The sequence below is a fragment of the Adelges cooleyi genome, unplaced genomic scaffold (assembly GCF_023614345.1).
Source record: "Adelges cooleyi isolate 19-005CV unplaced genomic scaffold, UGA_ACOO_1.1 ACOO_flye_CR_arks_rails_tigmint_CR_PRNA_41, whole genome shotgun sequence".
NCBI lineage: Eukaryota > Metazoa > Arthropoda > Insecta > Hemiptera > Adelgidae > Adelges > Adelges cooleyi.
This window is the reverse complement of record NW_026096090.1, coordinates 2205716-2227236: the sequence shown is the minus strand read 5'-3', so window position 1 is coordinate 2227236 and position 21521 is coordinate 2205716. Positions and strand designations below refer to the sequence as shown.

The 21521-nt window shown below is 30.7% G+C and overlaps 3 protein-coding genes across 3 annotated transcripts; 1 reads left to right on the top strand and 2 right to left on the bottom strand.

Moving 5' to 3' along the window:
- The first annotated feature begins 1989 nt into the window (after positions 1-1989).
- LOC126841986 (forkhead box protein R1-like) lies at positions 1990-10180 on the top strand. The gene is made up of 4 exons (XM_050578822.1): positions 1990-2581; positions 3618-3768; positions 9546-9862; positions 9945-10180. The coding sequence occupies exons 1-4, from the start codon at positions 1990-1992 to the stop codon at positions 10082-10084; spliced, it is 1200 nt and encodes a 399-aa protein (XP_050434779.1). The 3' UTR covers positions 10085-10180.
- A 273-nt stretch (positions 10181-10453) lies between these two features.
- LOC126841942 (T-complex protein 1 subunit beta) lies at positions 10454-14207 on the bottom strand. The gene is made up of 6 exons (XM_050578761.1): positions 14065-14207; positions 13632-13947; positions 12296-12628; positions 12004-12232; positions 10835-11391; positions 10454-10759 (listed from the first exon to the last, which is right to left on the bottom strand). The coding sequence occupies exons 1-6, from the start codon at positions 14065-14067 to the stop codon at positions 10587-10589; spliced, it is 1611 nt and encodes a 536-aa protein (XP_050434718.1). The 5' UTR covers positions 14068-14207; the 3' UTR covers positions 10454-10586.
- Positions 14208-15084: 877 nt separating this feature from the next.
- On the bottom strand, positions 15085-20156 carry LOC126841816 (torso-like protein). The gene is made up of 3 exons (XM_050578480.1): positions 19554-20156; positions 16670-17075; positions 15085-15999 (listed from the first exon to the last, which is right to left on the bottom strand). Exons 1-3 carry the CDS (start codon positions 19757-19759, stop codon positions 15610-15612), a joined length of 1002 nt encoding a protein of 333 aa, XP_050434437.1. The 5' UTR covers positions 19760-20156; the 3' UTR covers positions 15085-15609.
- Between the last annotated feature and the right edge of the window lie 1365 nt (positions 20157-21521).

Genomic DNA, 21521 nt, shown 5'->3' with positions numbered 1-21521 from the left:
TTCTTTGCTTCGTTATCCTCCCCCCTATCTTTAGGGCCTCCTGTGTAGTGCAATTCTGACGAAGTACATTGAATACCTTCAATCGATCCATTGAATAGCACTAAAACGATTTGTCTTGATCTCCCTCGGTCGACTGTACGCCGTGTCACATCTCATACACGTAAACGACGTTGTGACTTTTGATAACGATAAACTTGTACATGGGTTTCACAAACACAATATATTTGATTTGAATTTAGTTTAACTTGACTCTAACTTCAGGGTCTAACGAGTCGTTTAAAATACCTTGTAACGCGTCAATATATTTTTGAGTTCTACTTGCTAATATGTCTACAAAAAAAAAAAAATAGTATTAACACTATTTAGTAGGTTCATAAATTGTTTTAAAAATCCACAAACCAAAGGACTGGATAAAACCTTATCGTCTGATGGTAACTGTGGCAAATATTTCGAATATGAACCAAAGTGAGTCAGGGAATTTCAGCAAAACATTCGGCCTGACTGAATAGCCTGAAACCCAAAATCCAAAAACCCAAATCGAATCAAAAGGAATACGAATATTGATGACAGCTAACGCCTGGCGACGACGCATAGTAGGTAGTCTGTAATAAGTAATGACTTATTAATACCATTTACATATTAAGTTGGAAATCCACGAGTCACAATACAAATGATATGACTTTTTTAAGTCACTAAATCCAAATTTGGTACCAATTTTAAAATTCACCCCTTATGGCTTATCCTAAATTAGAAGCTTACATTTTTTCAATTTTATAAAATCAAATATTTTCCATATTGACTTGTATGTTTTTAGAGCCACTGATTATGAAAATGATATACATTTTTTTATTTATCCCTAATTTTCTTTCAGAGTTAGGAAAATTTAAAAAACAGTTAGTGGTTGGGCGTGGGGTGTGTAAGGTGTGTTATGAAAACTAAAACGATATGTTTTTTATTAAAAAGTTTTGATATTCAACCGTTTTGATGATTTAATGTGCCTACTGCACGTAACAAATTGAATAAATCCTCACGAGTAAAATTTTAAATATTTTTATCTCTTTAACCAATTAAACAAACGATGTATTATAACGGCATAGGCAAGTAAAGCCTAAAGGCAAACGAAAATCACTTATATCAATTAATTAATAGGTAACCTATGTTTGATAAAAATTATGTTGTGTAAGTGTAACTTTTTGTAACTCTTCTTATTACTGTTCTGCTTACTCGGAGGCGTAATGCATGTAATACACGGACAAAATATGTACATACGTATCCATTATTCGATAGGATTTTATTTTTCCTAAAAAAACACTTACAATCTGCGTACCTAAATTGTTTCAACAGGAACTTTTCACTGTGTTGGATAATGGATTCATATAGACAATAATTCTTATACTGTCCATTAATTCGCATCGAAGCGTTTTAAAGTGATTAAACCATTTTCAAGTTTCAACTCAAGTAATTTAGTAATCTAAGTAAAACTTTTTAATGGCTAAGAGTTGTAACACGATTTATCTACTTGTAGGTACGCGTGAGTGAAGCACCGACTCGTGTCTCTTATTAATAATAGTCGAATACGGTTATACAAACCGCGTAAAATATTATAAATTACAATTTACCTACGGTTCGCAGATTCGAAAGCGAACAGCAAAACGTTTAGGAAATCTCACGTGCCCTTTGACTGTGTTATGTGTATGTCTTGTACACGGATTGGCGTGAGAAATCTATTCGCGTGACGATTAATATCTTTGGGCTTTTATTTTTTTACCCTTTGTATGGGCGTCAACGATTAACTAAGCTCCGCCCCACCTACCGCGCGCGAGCCCACTCATCGTTTTCCGTGGGTGTACTCGCCCAAAGCGCACTCCCTGGCCGTCCACCGATGAGCCCCCCCTCTTCAGCAGACCGTTTCTCGGCCCAGAGGGATGCGTCCGCCGCCGTGCGCGTTTACTACATTTTCGCATCGACCGCCGTACGCGCCGCGCACCGATGTCTTCTACTGTCACTCCGCCCAATTTGATTTCAGACGGGCTGTCGTCGCTGGTGTTGTCCAAAAGGTATCTGGCGTACGCAAGACCGCCGCACCTGTATAAGCTGGAGCATGAACAACAACCGGACCCGCAGGAAGCGGTCGTCGACTGGCAGCCAACAGCTTGGGTGCCTACTCCGCTGCAACAGCAGCCGCCAATACAGATAACGACTACGCCGCCGGCCGTGCAAGCTCGATTCGAGCCATCTGACGTGTTTACGCCGTTAGTGTTTGAGGCGCAGCGACCGCAACAGCCGCCACCGTTGTGGAAACGCACGGCGGAACAAATGCCTCGCGAAACACACATAATGCGGCCCCCGCAACCGCCACACCCGGCCAAAAACTGTAACTATCGGTCGCCGCAGCCATCGCCACCCGACCAACAAGCCAACAGACCAGACGATTTCAGTTGGTTGGTCAACTTTCAGGTGGCGTCGATTTTCGAAACGAACACGACAGTGACAGCAATCTGCGGCAATGCGGACAGCGATAATTGGCATGAACAAGAAGTGCAAAAACAAAAAAGAAAAGTCGCCAAACCCGAACAAAAACGTGAGTACAGAATATGAACCATGATATATGTAGATACCTAACTTAAATGTAAAACATTGTGTCCGACATAAAAATTCCACCACAAACATAAGTCGGCTAAGAGGACGTTATACCCTCTATTTATTAAAGAGTTAGATATAGGCAATTTTACAAAACCTTAATTTAAAATTTAAACTGTGATGTGTAATTTTTAGTTCAGTAATTAGAACTCTGTTTTGGTAGTCAGTTTATTTTTCGGGCTATCACAGCATCCTTGACAGTGATTTAAAACACAGCTGCGTTTTACTCGGGCCATAGTGATTTTAATGTATACATCTTAGGTGCTATTTTTGGGAGCTTAGGTGTGCTTAGTACCCCCTAATTTTTAAATTAGCACCCCCAAAATTGTTTTTATAACTGCCATAAGTAGTGTGGAGATTTTTTTTATATTTCCAGTGCTTAAGCACACCCCTCTCATTTAAGCGAAATTGCCTCACTGTAAATTATAGCAAGTTGTCCTACACCAAAATACACTACTAAAATTAAAAGTATTTAAAAAGGCAGAATAGTGAGTTGAAAGTGGGAAATGTTATGTGATGACTGATGTCTAAAGCATAGGTGGAAAAATAAGATGATACCTACTGTTGAAGATGTTGTCAAATTCCAAATCTCAGGTTAACGAAAAATGGCCGTTTTTACCAGTTTGGCTTAACATTTAAGCAATGGTTTGTTCATAATTTTAATATTCTTTAACTATAATTATTTTTTTAAGCTTAACTGGTGAGAACGGACATAATGAAGTTACTTTTTCCGATAAATTTTAACGTAATGAGTTTTTTTCTAGCTTTTATTACTAAATTACCTTTAGTTCAAAAAGTTTATTTTATAATACAACAAAGTTTGTTTTAAACTAACTTGACTTGAAGTAGTACACAAAAACTGGGCACAATAAAAAACATTGTAAAATTAGGACCGTCTCGGCTTTGTGTCGAAGCAATAGAAGCAATTTTGTTTACTTATATTTTGTACAACATTAAATGTAGTAAATTGATTGCAGCTGTTCAAAAAATCAATCGGAAACCATACAGATTACCGCCGTCAAGGTTGGACAAAGCCAACAAACCTGGTTACACCTATACAGAAATGATTCATCAAGCCTTAATGGAGAAAAAAGAACTTCCTGTAGCAGAAATTTATCATTGGATATCGTAAGTTACAATTTGTTATAATACACATTAGTCATTACACCTTCAACTATAGGTACTACCAAAAGAGTAAATTAAATATAGTAAGTAGAAAAGATAATAGGGTACTACCTACTTAGCGTTAGATAAGTATGTCATAAAAAAAAATAAGTTTATATAAATAATGTTTACTAAAGTTTCATTATTCCTTATTTTTAATTATTTTTAAGTTCTCGCCCATTGAACTTTTTTATTGCTTGTCAAAATTAGCTATGCCAAATTTGAACTGAATTGAATGATGAGGTCTTTGATATGAAGGATAAAAGTTCTCATGCTTTGTAGAATATCGATACATATATTTGTATTTTTTTGGAAAAAAGGAAGACTACAATATTGGATAATAATTTTTAAACCAACTTTTTGTGCGTAGTATTTAAGTTATGATATTACTTCCTTTTGTTGTATTTTTAACGTTAAGTGTCTGCCGTTTTCGGTTATTTAAAAAGAAAAAATATTCAATGCGGTCTGTAAAAAGCTTTCCCTTTCAAACAAAAAAAAAAAAGATAACCAAAAATCGGACCATTCTACTCATATTTTCCCGTTAATACATTTTTCATTGTCAAATTGTATAATTTATAAAAAAAAATGTTTTCGTTAAAAAATATACCCTAGAAACTTATAACAGTTAACGTTACATAATTAATATGCAATATACTAAAGTTTTTGTCAAATATTGCTTATATTTGATTTTTAATAAATAGCCAAATGCAGAGCCCTCAATGTCATAATGCTATATTAGCTCTGTAGTAAAAATATTAAATTTGTTATTTTAATTGAAATTTGGCTGTATATTATTCGGGACATTGGAACCTAAATTAAATGAGAAAAATTTAATTTTGTTAATATAAAATCGCAATTTCAATGAAAAAATTAGGTTGTATATAAATGTTAAAAATATAGAAATATATTTTTTATAACTATAGTTTTTTTTAGTTCAAACTGAAAGTCCAGTAATTCCAGTTATAATTTAGTTATATTCTGGCCAAAATACTCTTAGAAATTTATCTAAAATCTTTATTTCTGAAGTATAGTATGTAACAATGTAATATTTCATAAGTCAATTTTTTTACAGCCAAAAAAATTATGTATCAATTCTTAAGATTGCCTTCAGTACCTGAATCTGATATAAATTATTAATTCGAATTATTGAATTTCAACCATAAATTAAAAAATAAATGTTGTTATGGAAAATTATTTTTTGTAATTTAGTGACTTACCTATACTAATATATTCCATTGAAATCGCGATATTAAACAAAAATTTGTACCACTTTATTTTAGCTACCAATGCGATGATAATCAATCAAAATTCGAATAAAATTATAAATCAATATTATTTGTTATAGGACTATTAGAGCAATATGATATGTACTTATTTCAAAGACGATTCGGCTCGGGTTCTCATCGTTCAATTCAGTTCAAATTTGACATAACTAGTTGTTTAAAGGTAATTAACACGTTTGAGCCAGTGAACGCTTCAAATAACCAACAATTATAAATAAGGAACATTATACCTGAATTTATATTTATTAATTATTATTAAACATATTATAATAGTATTAAAACTAAGCCAAAGTGTTATATATAATTAGACAGGACATGTAGATGTACCGGTATATTAAATAACTAATAACTAATAAGATAGTATGCAAATAACAATGATATATAAAGTGTATTATATTATAGGTTATACGCTTTTGTTGTGTACATAGGTAAACCGTAAACACCTTTGGTAAGCCATTTACGCCGCATACATAATATTTGTTTAATATTATGGTTCATGACCCTGTTTTTTGTATGTGTTCAGTGTTGTGCCCATAATATCATAGTCATCAATTGGCAACCACAACGGCTATAAGCTCCCCACCTTCCAACTAGCGTGCTAACACCAATTTTACGGTTCAGTTAACGGAAGAATCGCTGTTTATGGATCGCGTGATATCATATTTGAAAAAATAAAATACAAGACAAGTGCCATATTATTGTATATAACGTTGTTTGCGATATTATATTAAACTGAGGTTGTTTTTAACGTCGCGTCAGGTAAATGAGGATAGGCCGCTTAAAGATGCGGTAAAGTTATAATTTAATATTTACTACAATGCTTAAATTATATCATGTTTAGAACCATCAAAGCAGATGACCAATGGGGTGTAAATTAAGTTCAATTTGTACAGGGAAAATCTTATACCTACAATTATCCCAATATCAGTTTATTCTTTTTTTTTCGATGTTCATGTACCTAGTTCATAAGCATTAAGTTCAGTATTAAAAAGTTATATTTTAAAAATAACGCGTACTATTATCCATTTAACGCAAGAAACGTTAGTTACTACTGAATTATTCTACAGGTACATAAATATAAACTAGCTTTCAGAAAGAGTATTAAGATATAACTATCAAATTGCAGTATACACAGTAGTCACTGATAAGCGTATCTAGGTACATCACGTTAGACAGCATTAGACTATACATTTTTACATTAATAAAAATCTATTTAACAAATTGTTTTCTAATCTGTTTTTTACACATTCTTATAACGATAATATTATAATTCGATTCTAAAGTAAATACAATAAATAGAGGATCTTAAAATGTAGACCTACTAAGTACACGAATAATGGTAATCAATAATTATCAAAAACTACAAGTGTGAATGATACTTAAAGGCACACTTATACTGGAAGGGGAGAAAATTCACGAGAAAAACATATAAAAATTGTAATCAATTCTAGCCTAGTCGAAGGTGTCGTATGTTTTGAAATCATTAAGCATAAAAGGTATAAAGTTTACTAAACTAAACCCTTTTAAATACTGATGAAAACATTTATTTTTTCTTTCACAGTTCAGAACTTTTACATTATTTTATTTATAAAATTAATTTTATTCAATGTTGGTGACGGAAATTTCCCATAGCTTATACCCTCAGTGACCTCACAAGTAATATTATCAAAAAAAAAAAATACACATTGTCCGTTTCACGTCACCTGTCCATAATATTTCTTTGGTCACGTGTTAGTATTTCCTGTGTAAAACGGTTTTCGAACAAAAGAGGGTTGTGAGGGTTAATAACGATAGCTATTTGTTTCCGAAATCAACCGGCCGTGAAACTTTTCATCTATTTCCAACCCATAGTGTTTGTAGATACTGTGAACATATCATAATTAGCATATTATTAGAATTATTCACTGAGCTCAACTGTACAATTACAAAATGTTTATCATAATACGTTATTGATTGTCTACTGATGATACCTACTAAAAACAATTGTCATATAGTGACGTTATTGCAGAAGTTGAAGAATAATTATTAGTATGTCATTTTTTTCGGGTCTAGCACCACATTAGTTTAAATATAATTCCCAAAATATTAACATGATAATCTCAAAATCTAAATTAAAAAAATGAAATACATTCTGCCATTACCACTGAATTTTAGATTTATATGATAGGTGTTTTTTTAAACATTTATGTTACAGTTAATTGATCAAGTTCGGGTATCATTAGTCCACAAGACTGTTTCTTTTTAAAAACGCTTAGGTTTGAATAAACCTGCATGGCTGGAGTAATAGCATTGAGTATATATTGTAATATATACTCAATGGTAATATAATTAAATTAGTACAAGTTACGAAATACGGACATACGTAAACTGCGACCAAATCATTTTGTTTTAGGTAAACTGCGCCCTGATTATAATTTGGTTCAAAAAAGGTGTAAGTAAACTGCGCCCAGCTTCTTATCATCGGTATGAAATGCAAAATTTAACAACTTAAACCGCCAATGCATGCGAGTCATTCCATTCCAATTTTAATTCATTTTTATTGCAGTTTACATGTCACCTTTTTACACTCGATAAAAACTCGCGCGCAGTTTACATGTATGATTTTGTGTTTACCTGTGCCTTGGGCGCAGTTTACAATCGCCGCGAAATCCAATTACACAAACACAATTCCTCATCACTTATCACATTGACCCAAGTAACAATAGTACTAACCATAACTAAACAGACACAGTTCGATCATTTTTTTATTAGTTATTCCCTATACTTTTTTGGGTTCTGATTTAGCTAGGAGTAAAATTGCCGGCAAAGCAACTGTCTACTCTACTTCTCCCGTAATAAAACCCCTGTGCTAATGCGTTTTTGGCATGTTATATGAACAATAAACCATCTCATGCTAGCAGCGTTGGGACTTCAGGCCTGTTAATGGTCATGATGACATAGACAATAATATTGTGAACAAAATGTACACAACACCTAAAAAATATGTCAAATGTAGCATGTACTTAGATTTAATTTTTAATTAAATTAAAATCGATTTTATATTGTCTCGAATTATTACTCGTAAGCAGTCATAAAAGCCCTTTTGATTTAATAACGCGTGAACGGCCTGATCACAAATGTGGAATTTATATTTGATTTTTTTTTTTTACAATTTATTTAGAAACAACAATGTTGTATGCATGTGGCGTGTATATATGCTTGGTTTAGCTGAAAATATTTCACCCCTTGCTCGTTTATTGTATTCGTGGCTCTTGGTACCAGGCACCGGTCCCGTTTTTCTTTTCGGGGGAAGTAAAGAAATAAGGTTAACTTTACCAAAGTTACGTCTCCCCTTTTCATAACTATAGTACTTTCAATTTTGGTATTTTGTACTTGCTGATAACAGAAATGCGGATCTTAGTTTAATCTTAGTTAATTCAAATAGGTACGCATTTGGAGAAACACTAGAAGTGTTTTGTATTATTAATAATAACTATATTTATTATTAAAATATTAAAAATCAATTACAAAAGTAATGTATCTCTATCAAGATTCAAAAAACTTCTAATAGCATACAAAAAAATTTGATTTTAAAAAAAATTCTCTAAGGCTGGTTTACAAAATGTCTCGATTGTTTTTTCTACAAATTTATATTATAATTCAATGTACAAGTTTTATGTATATTTTTCAAACCCATCATAGAATCATTCAGTATAATATTTTTCATAAAATATATTTAAATGTTTTTACTATTTAATATAAGACTTCGTTTTTTCCCCACGTTTTTTAATATTTTTCCGAATCTGTTTTACTCGATGATTTTAGAGCAATAACTTTTAATATAAATATGAAAGATCAAAATATTTCTAATAGTACGTTGGTACATTTTGGAAAAATTAAAAACATTGTCTAATATTTGATACACAAAAATTACTTTTAATACAGTTCTAACTTAACTCAATTAGGTACTAAATTAAATTTCGAAAACGTGGCAATGTACTGCTGATTTCATGATAGTGTTTGAGATTTTTTATTAATTTAAACTTTAAGAACAACACAAACAGATGCGCGCAATATTTTTTTGTTAGGAAACTGTGATTAAAAATCTATATAATCAATGCTGCAATTATTAAACATACCCACGGCCGAATTCTTTATAAAAATCCTATTTTATTAAGGAGTTCCGTATAGGCAACTAAATCAACACAATATTGTTTTGTTCTAAAAATTCAGACTATGCCTTCCCGGCACATGGGCTTATACATTTAATCTATAAACATAATACGAATAATTTGACTATTGCATAATATGAATATTTTAGATTTTATTATGATCTATGTATTTGAACCCAATTTTTTTTATAAACCGTAATAAGCTTCATCAGAATTTGACTCTCTAAAATATGTTTAATAAATTGAGAAAGTGAATATTATATCCCTAAAGACCAAAATTATTACAAACACAATTTAATTTGTCTAGGAGTCATTTTCCATACTTCCGGGAAGACGATGAACGCTGGAAGAATTCAGTTCGTCATAATTTGTCTATAAATCCGAATTTTCGGAAAGGACGGAAGTCTCAAGGAGCTGGTCATTATTGGAGACTGTGCAATACCGAAGAAAGTTTAGGACAACGCGAGTACACTACACCTACTGAAGAAGAAGAAACGTCACCATCGCCACAGGAGTCATCTGAACTAGAACAGGCTTGTAAATATCTGGAAAGCGAACTACAGAGAGATGATAGTTTAGACGATGTCAAACTACAAGCAAGCTTCGACAGCGCATTAGATAACGGTAATCATTTATTTTTATACACCTTATTATTTGTATTTTTAAGTACAATACATTATCATTGAATTGAAATATTTGTTTTCAGAAATGTACACCAACTCGTTTTTGATTTCTAGTCCGGCCAAATATGTCGGCGATCAAATCAGTATATCAAATAATGATTTCCATTCATACGGTGCAAACCTATTGGAAGAGTCTATAGACTTTCAGTATTATAATTTATAATGGACCAGCTCAAATTTTTTGGTTTTGTATTTTTACAAGTCATTATTTCTTTTAAATAACTAAGACTGACCAAAACCAAAGTGATCATTTTATAAAATGTACCAACTTTTTTTTCTTCAATTTTTTTCATTCATTTCATTCACTTGAATTTGGTCTGTATGTTTACATTTTTATTTTTGTTACCATTATATGAACATTTTTGGTCCTACATAATTTTCTAGTCAATTATTTATTATAACTAGTCATGCTTTTCTTGTTTATTGCTGAACACTACCTAACTATAAATAGTAGAAATAAATAATTTAGATTTTTTTATTGAATAAGCCTTTTTTAAATATATAATATAAAAATAATAATAAAAAAAAAAAATAGTGTTTCATATTTTTATATATTTTAAGAAAAAAATGTATATAAAAAAACATGTGAATTAAAAACAAACTTATGTGTTTGCCATTGGAGTTAGTTTGTTACAAATGAATATATTTTTATAAATATGTTAGAGTTAGCAATGACCACGATCTTCAACTCGTTGCCTCGGAGCCGCTTTAATAATACAGTCGACACGCAGGATCATTTCAGCTGCTTCGGCGGCTGAAACTAATACTTGCCTCTTAACAACAAAAGATTCAGTGATTCCAGTTTCACGCATACATCCCAGGATACCATTTTCCATATCTAAGAATTAAAAAAAAAGATACTTAACATACCGCTTAAAACAAGTTTTTGTTGTTAACTATATTATTTACAAACCTAATCCCATAGATGTTTTGTTAAGAGCATGAGCGGCTTTTAATTCACTGATAAGTTGTGCAGAATCTAAACCAGCATTATCAGCTATAGTTGTGGGCAATGTCTGAAGAGCTCTGGCAAATGCTTCCATTGCTACCGCCTCTTTACCAGCAGTTTTCGCTGCTACAGCACTAACAGCGTTAGCCATTAACATTTCACTACAACCACCACCGTACACAATGGTTGGTTCACGTACAGTGGATGAAAGCACACATAAAGCATCGTGTAAAGAACGATCGGCTTCGTCAATAATTTGTTCTGTAGCTCCACGAATAACTATTGTGCAAGCTTCTCCAAGAGCTACACCAGAAAAGCGTAGTAATGTGCTTTCACCAATCATGGTTTCCTCAATAAGTTTACATGTTCCCAGTTTGGCTGTGGCGGGTGAATCAAATGTCGATAGAATTTCTCCGCCAGTAACAAGAGCTAAACGTTCAATACCATCAAAATCAGCATGTTCAATAGCCATGATACCAGAATCAGCAAAAAGTTGTTCGGGATAGTTGTAGATCAACTGTCTGAAAAGTTAAAAAGTTAATTTAAATAAAATTCCATGAAAATACATAATGATTATGTAGTATCTCCTTATCTTGACATTAATCGTTTAAACGTCGACAAAACATACATTGTACATACAAGCTTCCCTTATTTTAAGGCATGAAATATTAACATGAAATTTTAAAATCACACATAAGTACATGTCTATAAATTGAATATGAATTTTTTTGAAAAGATATAAAATTAACTTTAATTTAGTTGATGTCAGAAATTTGTACGAAATAGTAATTATCACTTTTATACTACTGAATAACTTAAAAATAGTATACCTCAAAACTTAATTCAAACAATTAATAAAATTATTTTAAAATATTTATGTTGTTTACAAAATTAATAGTTAAAATTCTTTTAACCAAGGACCTATTTATTCATAAAATTTCCCTGTTACTTCATTAAAATACAAAATGTATTAAAAAATACATATTTATCACCTATTCCAAAATGTTGGTAGTTCATTTTAAATAGCTAAAATATATTGTCGGTGACATTAGTTATTTATAATTATGAATATATTATTTATTATTATAATAATATAATATTTATTATTATTATATAATATTATTATTTATTACCTATTAATGAACACGTTGCTACCATGAGAGAGTATCTTGTTAACTTTGTCTTTCATTTTTTCTTTTTCCGCCAACTCAAGTTCTGCAACCTTGGCCATTGAATCGACTTTAATCCTTGATCCAAATACTTTAATTTTATCTGTGTCCATTGGTGTATTGGCAATTAATATACGAGCATTTTCAATACGCTTAGGCTGATGTTGACCAATCTTTTTATCGAGAAGGAACCCTGAAATATAAAAACATTATTTTAGTAAATGTATACACTTATATGGCATTCAACAATATTTACCTTCGTCCAAAAATGAATCTTCTAAACATCCACCCTTAAGTTTTATAATTTGTATAGCAGATAAATTTCCAGAACCCTTGAGACGTAATATAGCGTCAACTGATAATTTAGCAAAATGCTCTTTATGCTGGGATAAAATTTTGGAGCTTAGAGTGGTACGAGCAATATTTAGAAGATCTTCTCTAAACTTCTCGTCACTTTTGCTATTATCCATGGACGCATTTTGTAAAGCATCATGTGCAATTTTAGTTGCTTTACGCCATCCCGAAATAATGACTTGAGGATGTATTTTTTGGTCCACCAATTTTTCAGCTTCACGCAATAATTCAGCAGCTAAAAATAAAAATAAATGTATCAAAATTAATTGTTTTATATAAAACAGTATACATTTTAATGATCATGTTTTATTTGTAAGGAAGTTTGGAGACCTGCTATTGTGTATAACTTCATGCATACAATTATAACAATGAATTGCAAGTATTAATGTTAAAACATCAATTCTTCATGTAATTAAATTGACTTAAAATTACATTATTTATAATAAATGTATTAAAGCTTTCATAAATTTTAAAAAAAATTACAATATTTACAAATATATCGTCAAATTCAGTTTATCGCTAACAGTTTTGACGATATCTACTTCTAACATATGTTAATAACATTTTTATTTACTATACTTAAAAATAGCAAAATTATTAGAAACCATCCCATTGTAGTGTTGTGCCTTTAAAGCCTATGAAGTACATGCCAATAATTATAGTGAAAATTACAAAATAGTTTTTATAACAAAACTTAAAACTTAATATTGCATGACACAAATGAGTTAAGGTAGCCCTATATAATACAACTTAATTATTTTATAAATACCTACAAAGAAAAAAAAATTCAAAAAATTTTTAAACTGTTATTCTTTTCAAGCAGTGAAGTACCTACCTAGTAGATTAGAAATAACATTTACAGTTCAGCTTTAACAATAACATAAGTTGTGACACCATATGGTGTCATTTATAACAGGACTATTTTTACAAATGAAAAAAAAGTAAACTAAATCCATTCAAACTGTAAAGCCTTAAATGAAGCAAACAAAGATAAGCTAACATAAATGTTCAAAAAATTAAAAATGTATTACAGAAAAGTTAACAATAAAAAAAGAATAAATTAATGTATGACAAAATGGTACAGTTCTTAACTGATCTTTTTTTTTGAGCTGCTGCAAGGATATTTTGGTATTTAAATATAACTTACATAAAATTACAGAATAATAGAAAACTATTTTAAAATGTTTTCAAATTTATAATAGAGCCTAACCAAATTTTGAACTGTGAAAATTGTTTACCTAGTACAGTGACAGATGTTGTGCCATCACCAACTTCACCGTCTTGGACTTTTGACATGTCAACCAATATTTTAGCAGCTGGGTTGTCAACCCCAATACTTTTCAAAATTGTAGCACCATCATTAGTAACCTCGATTTTAGCATCCATTCCTCCACGACCAGCCGATATCAATATTTTGTCCATTCCTTTTGGCCCTAATGTACTTTTTACCAAATCACCAATGGCAATTGCCCCAATAAAACTGGATAACCGTGCATTTTCACCTTTGTCTTCTTCAGCTTGATGTTTCAAGATGCGAACTGGATTTAAAGAAACCTGAAAAGAAATATATAACCCTTTTAATACCCCTATAACCCTACATAGGTAATTTAGTTGTAGGAATATTGCATAATACAAGTAATGTTCATAATAGTTCAGATTTTAATTTCTTACCATGTTTGGTTTTAGTTAGGAATAAATGTTTAATAGTGAAATACTGAGTAAATTAAGAAATTAAATTGTAAATTATAAAATAACTCGTAATATGTAGTGTAAAAAACTATTGTTCACAACGAGGTTCAGCACCGGATAAAATGTATGGTTTTTCCTTTTATCACATTTCAAACTCCTGATAACAAGCAGTGTGACCAACTCTATCTTCAAATTGGTCCTACAATTGTTTGTAAAAAAAAGAATATTTAACTAAGATTCTCAATCATAGCACAAGTTACTATAACAAAATACCAATAAGTCGGCGTTCATTTTAAAACTCAGCAGCTAATCTTTAAGTTGTAACGCTTTGTCAGCTGCTGTTACTCGTTGATTATGTTATTTATGTATAATTTAGATTTTAGATGTAAAATAAGACTTCACATCATCTGTTTATATATGTATTACCATTTATCACCATTTAAACTGTACATCCACAGACATGAATTCATTTAATCTATGGTATATCGTCTTCGCCATAATAGATACATATTTTATAAAATGAGGTTTTCGCAGAAAGCTATTGGGTGTTCCGTGTTGATATAATTCTGTACCTTAAGTCTAAAAGAACCAACCAATGTCCATTTTTGACATAAACAATTTAGTTCACTGAACTATAATTGAAACATCTGTTTTATACACTTTTATATAAAAATGGTACCCTTTGCCTCTTGGTGTTGCTCTTGAAATTGCTCATATTAAAATTCTTTATCACTGGTTTACAATAGAACAACTCATAATGGCTGTCACTTGATAAAATGTTTACAAAAAACTTCACCACACTATTAAAAACTTATAATACTTGTAACTATCAGTGATCAAGGGCCAATAGATCATCGCAATCGTAGCCGGAACTCAAGCTGAATGTTTTTAGGGGACTTAGATGCTAAAACTAACATAAAGATACTATAATCTATAAATGTATCTTAATATATATATATAAATATATACATAAAAAAATTATAAAATAAATCAATTATCAACCTCGGTAAAATATAAACATTTTATTATACATTTTTTACAAAATATTGAACATCACGATAAAAAATGACTTTAAAATAATAAAATCTGTAATATAAAATTAAAAGATAGTAATTAGCTCTAGTTAATGATTACCTAAATTATTTACATAATCGTGTTACAATAGGTACTTTTAGTTCCAAACAAAAATAAATATATAGAATTTCTTTAGCTACAAATATTTGAATATTCACCATCATTGTCTTGTTTATAACTAAGAAAAAAATTAAAAATATACAATAAAAAAACTACGATACACAATTATTAACTTAAGATATACATTCCTTTACATATTATCTTTATGTAAAGGTTATATATATATATACATATACAACTATTAATTTCTATTACAGATATCATTAATGTATGATATTATCAATAATATTTTAATAAGCATTAGAATTTAAAATTTGTTTTATATGTCAAATGTTCTTTTATAAATAGGTAACTTATTAAGTCCATTTAATAACATCATTTTATATTCCGGCTTTATAGATTGATTTCCCGAAGTTTTACGTGATTGTCAAGAACTTCGGCGAACCACTTTTTAGTTACAGTATCATTAAGAAATATTGAAATGGTTTTGAGGTGCATTTCAAGCACTGATTGGTCGTCCATTAATGGAGCTATTTCGTTAAATAGCCTCGGGTTAATTTTCATCATAAACAAGCTTGTGTACATGCCACCGATTCTAGATTTTGAAGATAAATTCGTATCTGCCCATTTTTCTACTTCGCCTTTATTTCCAATTGTCATTACTTGACCAACATATTCGGCAAAAACTGGTGATAAAAATACAGATTGTTCAGTATCGGAACAATAGTTGCTATAAAAGCACTTTTGGAATTTTGTGTAGAAAACTGGAAGATACGTGAACACCTGTTTCAAAATAAATCATAAAATATAATTAATTACAAGGTTAAAAGAACTAATTTTATTAATTAATACCTAGCTACACAATACCTGGAAAAGTTACTGATATCATATCTGTTACCTGCATTATCTGCTATAATTTAATTATATTTGCATTTGCCAAAGCCATTTATTTTTTATTTTCTACGTTTTTAACTGATTATTTTTTTAGTATTTATTATTTTGGTCATTGACCTTTTAAATTAAATCATCCAATTTTATTATTGGTTGATTGATTTGGCGGCGATGTATTTTTAATATATTATGTGAGGCGGAAGGGTAAAAGGACCTCTTGTCGCAAGAATCCAAATCTGAGAAGAGGCTAAAATATCGATCAGGGTTGGAAACATATCAGAAAAAAAATTATATTATTTGCTTAAAGGGCACTTTGTTGTAGTTTTTGAAGAATTTTACATAGGTGTAAAATGATTTTCCTAGTGTCTTATAGGCTACTTAATATTAAGCACTTTGCCATAAGAATGTAAACGTATACACCTAAATAACTATTATACTACGGATTCTACGCTAAATAAAACTGATCAAAACATTAATCCCTTGCTAAGTCAGGTAAACTCAGCTAGTACATAATAAAGTGGAAATTATTAATAGATAAAAAAAAATGAATATCAAAAAATACCTGAAAAACCGCATCACCAACAATATATTCATCAACATAGTGTGAACCGTACTCTGCAACAAAATCTGTCACTTTGGATTCAACGTCGCTCGTTATAGACTTAAACTTTTCTACAACCGACGACTTCAAATCTGCCAATCGCGTCAAGTTTTTGACAGTTTTATACATTTTTATGGGACGTGTGTAAGACACGAGCACAAATTGGTAATTCGGCGACAATGACATATCTGATACACCAAAACGTTCAGAAATCGTGTAACGCGACCAGCTGGCTGTCAATAGTTTCCATGGCGTTTCAGATAAATCGACCCGAAATCCATTGAAATATGCGTCAAATAAGCTGTCCAAATCTGGACAAAAAGTTATGTTTAACTCCTTCGGTTGGTTCGTAATGTTAACTACATCTCTAAAAAAAAAAACAGAAAAATAAATTAATTATCCACCATACTATGCAGAATTGAATTTAAATAAATTTAAATGTAATGAAAATTGTATAGCATACAGCCGTATCGCGATTTAAAATTTAAGCAATAATTACTATTAACTTAACCATTAACTTGGCAAAAATTAAAAAATCTCTCGAAAATTTTAAACTAGTTAAGACCCGTAGAATTATTTTTGATTTTCTTTTTTTTTTTACTGAACAGTGAAATATATACATATATAAAGCGTGTATCTTTAAAGATACACTACCTCTTTCAAGCCAGTTATAGAAAATAATAATATTAAATAAATGTATGTTTAGTTGTAAGAAAAAAAATATTATTTTCAATTAGTATTTTATTATTAGAGCATTGTATCTTTTTAGATACAACATAAAAAAAAGTAATAGGATAATTTATCTTTTTGGATAAAATCAATCATTTTGATGTAAAAAGCAAAGTGTATTGATACACGATATTTTACACTAAAATAAAAAAATAATTAAATATATGCTTGACTTTATGAATAAAATATTTAGATGTACCCGGCCATATTCCAATAGCTTCTCTCAATATATTTTAGTTTTAACCTAAATGCGCTAAAAATCAGTAAAAAAACATGTTTATTAAAACTCAAAGTTGATAACACGGTTTTTGGTTCAGCACAACAAAATGTATAATATTATGACGCGACCACTGTAAATTTTTAACAAAACCAGAATGATAACTCCAAATATCATAAAAATCATAATAATCTATACAGTTTTCATATTTTCACTGAAATAATTTTTCTAATATTATTATTTGTGCATGTAAAAGATATATCGTTAAGTTAAAGGTTAAAGAAAATATTAGCCATAATTTGGATAACTATACAAATCACAATCTGTGTAATCATAAAAAAACCAACAATCAAGAGTTCACATTAAAACTATAACTTTCAAAAAATTCGTTAAAATAAAAAAATACGGAAATTATAATAAGAGTAACGATATAACAAAACTGAACAAATTGTTAATTTTCCAGGAATTAGCTAAACATCGAAGTATCTCGAGAATGTACATCTAAATAGTTATTTTAATATTTTATAAATGAACCATTCGTCATATAAAAATGTTTGTTTTTTGTTTGCTAATAAACAACAAACGCATAACTCATTTTTTATCATAATTAGGTTAATAGTTTTCATTCTCTATTCTATTTGTGACTTTGGCTATGCAATTTTCGTAGGCGCCCCCAACAAAAATAAAACCATGTTAGAAATCATATTAATTATTAATGACCTTATTGTTTAATAAGGTCATGGGCAGTTTCTGATAAGGAATAAATAGATTAAATGTTTAAATGCAAATTGCAAGTTTCATAGCTAGCAAAACAACAGAACAAATTTATTAATGAACAATGGCAGTTAGCAGAGAAATTGCTAAGCTGAGCAGAGGTAAAGGAAAGTAGATTTAAACTCCACAATAAGCACAGTCAATAAGGATAACCAGTTTTGAACAAATCATTTTTAATTTATTAATATATTTCAGTTATAGAAAGAGGTAGTGTAATATTTTGTTCATCTGTATGCACTGCTGAACCTGACTTAACTTCCTTCCGGGGGAACGTGACCCCCCCCCCCTATTTCTAGTATAAAAACTCGACTGCGTAGATCGCATTGCACTCCCTTGTTAATCGCACTTAATGCCTTATCCGTTTTTAAAAATATTTTTTGGAAAAAAGAAATCTGTTTTAAAGATGTACAAATTGTTTTTTCAACATTAAATATATTTGCAATCAATTACTGAATTAGTGTAAAATGAATATAATATTCCTTTTAAAATGGCATTTACCAATAACTATGTTTGTTACAAAAAATATGAAAAACTTTGTCAGGGACACTATGATAGCCTGATCTAAAATTAACTACCAATTTATTTTAGTAATATCAGCCAAAAGGCTTTTTATAATTGTGTTACAGACAACAAAGTGACATTTAAATTACACAAATTAACTAAAAAATAAGAAATATATATATAAGTACATATTAATAAGTAAAGTAATGAATGGTGTGTACGAATTATAGCATTAAAGAATCCTAATAACAGCTGTACTCATAAATATACATTACTTTAAGCGTTCAATTAATATTTTGGCAATAATTATTTGTACAGAACATTTAATAACTAGGAGGTATAACGTCCTCTAAATAATTATATATTAAAAATATTATCTAGTTTTGTTTCTTTAAATAACAGAAAAATCATAAACTATTCTAGCAGACTTTTGTTGTAAAATTTTTCTAATAATTCCAAAAAGTATTTAACAAAAATTTTTACCGAAAAATACTACTCGGACCTTTCATCACAGTGTCATCTCCATTTATAAGCGTTATTAGAACTATGAAGCCAAAAATACCTTTAGGGTGAGGAGCTGGGAAGTTCATACACCGTATTATATATTGTGTAATCTTCGCTTACGTTATACTATTGGCGTTGGAAAGAATATCGTGAGTAATCATGTCTTTATTGTTGGGAGCACCTCCGAAGAGCATATCCCCGATGATGCTGATCCTCTGAAGAACGTCCACTCCGCGGCCAATTTCGACGTTGGCCGCGTCCACTGCGGACGACCACCCCTGAAGGGCGGCCGCCATCAACACAAACGCCCATCCGATGATGACCATTTCACGTACGGCCGCTCATACCGGGCCCGTCCATCGTCGGCTTACGCAAATGCAGCACTGGCGCTGTGCTAACGGGTGACACAAAAAAGGTTTTCTGTAATCACATGCACTGACGGCGATATTCGCGATAGTGGTAAGCAATAAAAGGTAATATCATATGACCCGTTAATATTAATGCGTGTAATGTAAACGCGACAATACAAATGCTATAGCGCAATTGGACGATGTGCGCGAACGAAACGCGAACGTAACACCTGAACGACCGAGACTTGAGTCACCTTATCTGAGTTTAGCGCTAATAACACACAAATATACCATGATATCGGCATTTGTATTCAACAGATAACCAGCCACGTTTACGGTGTTTATAAATTATAGCGCTTCTTCGCAAATAGGTGTCCCGCGTGTCCGAAAGGAAGCGAGACGGAGAGACTAGCGCCGACGCTGCGGGCTACGGCTGTTTCTGAACAAACAAGTTCTTATATCTGAATAGCATTTAACGAAAATTGTCTCGTACTATATCGCAACACAATCAAATTTACCTTATGATCATTTCGAACATTTTCGAAAAAAAATTATTATTTAAATCCCGTAATCGCTCGTATCGGTTAACAATGTTATTTATAGATAAGGCGAGCAGTTTATTTGCATAGAATAGCTGAACTCTTGGTTATTTTGTTTTCTCGAAACAATGTAAATAGAAAAATGTTTAAATAATAGTTACACCGATATTTCAAATAGTAAAATATCTCATTTAATCCGATTATGTTACTGCTATATATATATATGTATATTTTCTTCGAGTTCCATTTTCAATATTAATTTACATAACCTACCTATGTCGATAAAACAAACAAGGGGGACCATGAGTAAGTCAATTATAAATAACTTTACAACTCACGTGGGATATATTTTAAAACCCAACGTTCGTATTCATGATAATTATTTTGTAATACTTGTTTATAATTAAATACTATAACAGGTTCAAAAATCAAAGAACAGAAACTAAACTCGTTGAATATATATGCAAAACCAAACAATTGCTCTTTTTTTCAAACATTTGCATTTGAAAATTGGTTGTACCTACGTAATCGTGCCTACTTAGACGTTGATTTTGGAAATTGCTATCGGCGCACTATTGTTCGTTTATGAGATTTACTTTAACTTGACCTTTGGAATTACCTGTGTCTCATTTGTAAAAAAAAAGCCTGAAGTGGCCTCCCACGTGCGTGGCTATACGGTTTAATGTAACATAATCGACTAATAGGCCTCAAATCTACGCACATGCAGTGGCAACTCGCATTGATTTTTATTTATAAAACTGAATGACTATAAAATCCGATAGGTAATTCCAATGAACTACGCGTCATCGAATTTAAAAAACTAAAAAGCATTAATGATTAGGAAAAAACGATAACGTCCCGATAAATAGCATATTACATATTGTACATAATAATATATGCATAGTGAATCATCAATTATTTACTGTGGATAATCAGACACATTAACTATAACTACTAAAAACTTTACAAGATAAGGTTACATACCTAATACGAATTTTACTATTTTAAACTCATTTACAAGTTTTTAAAGCATGTTATGTAAATAAAAAAGCCTCGGCTCTAAACTCTTTCGTTCTCTTAACTGAACACGACCTAATTTAATTTAAATTTGTATGTTATTCGGACCGAATAATTCGGTTACGTAGGCAACAATGCAATTTTTGACAATAATATAATTAAGTTATAATAATATAAATAGT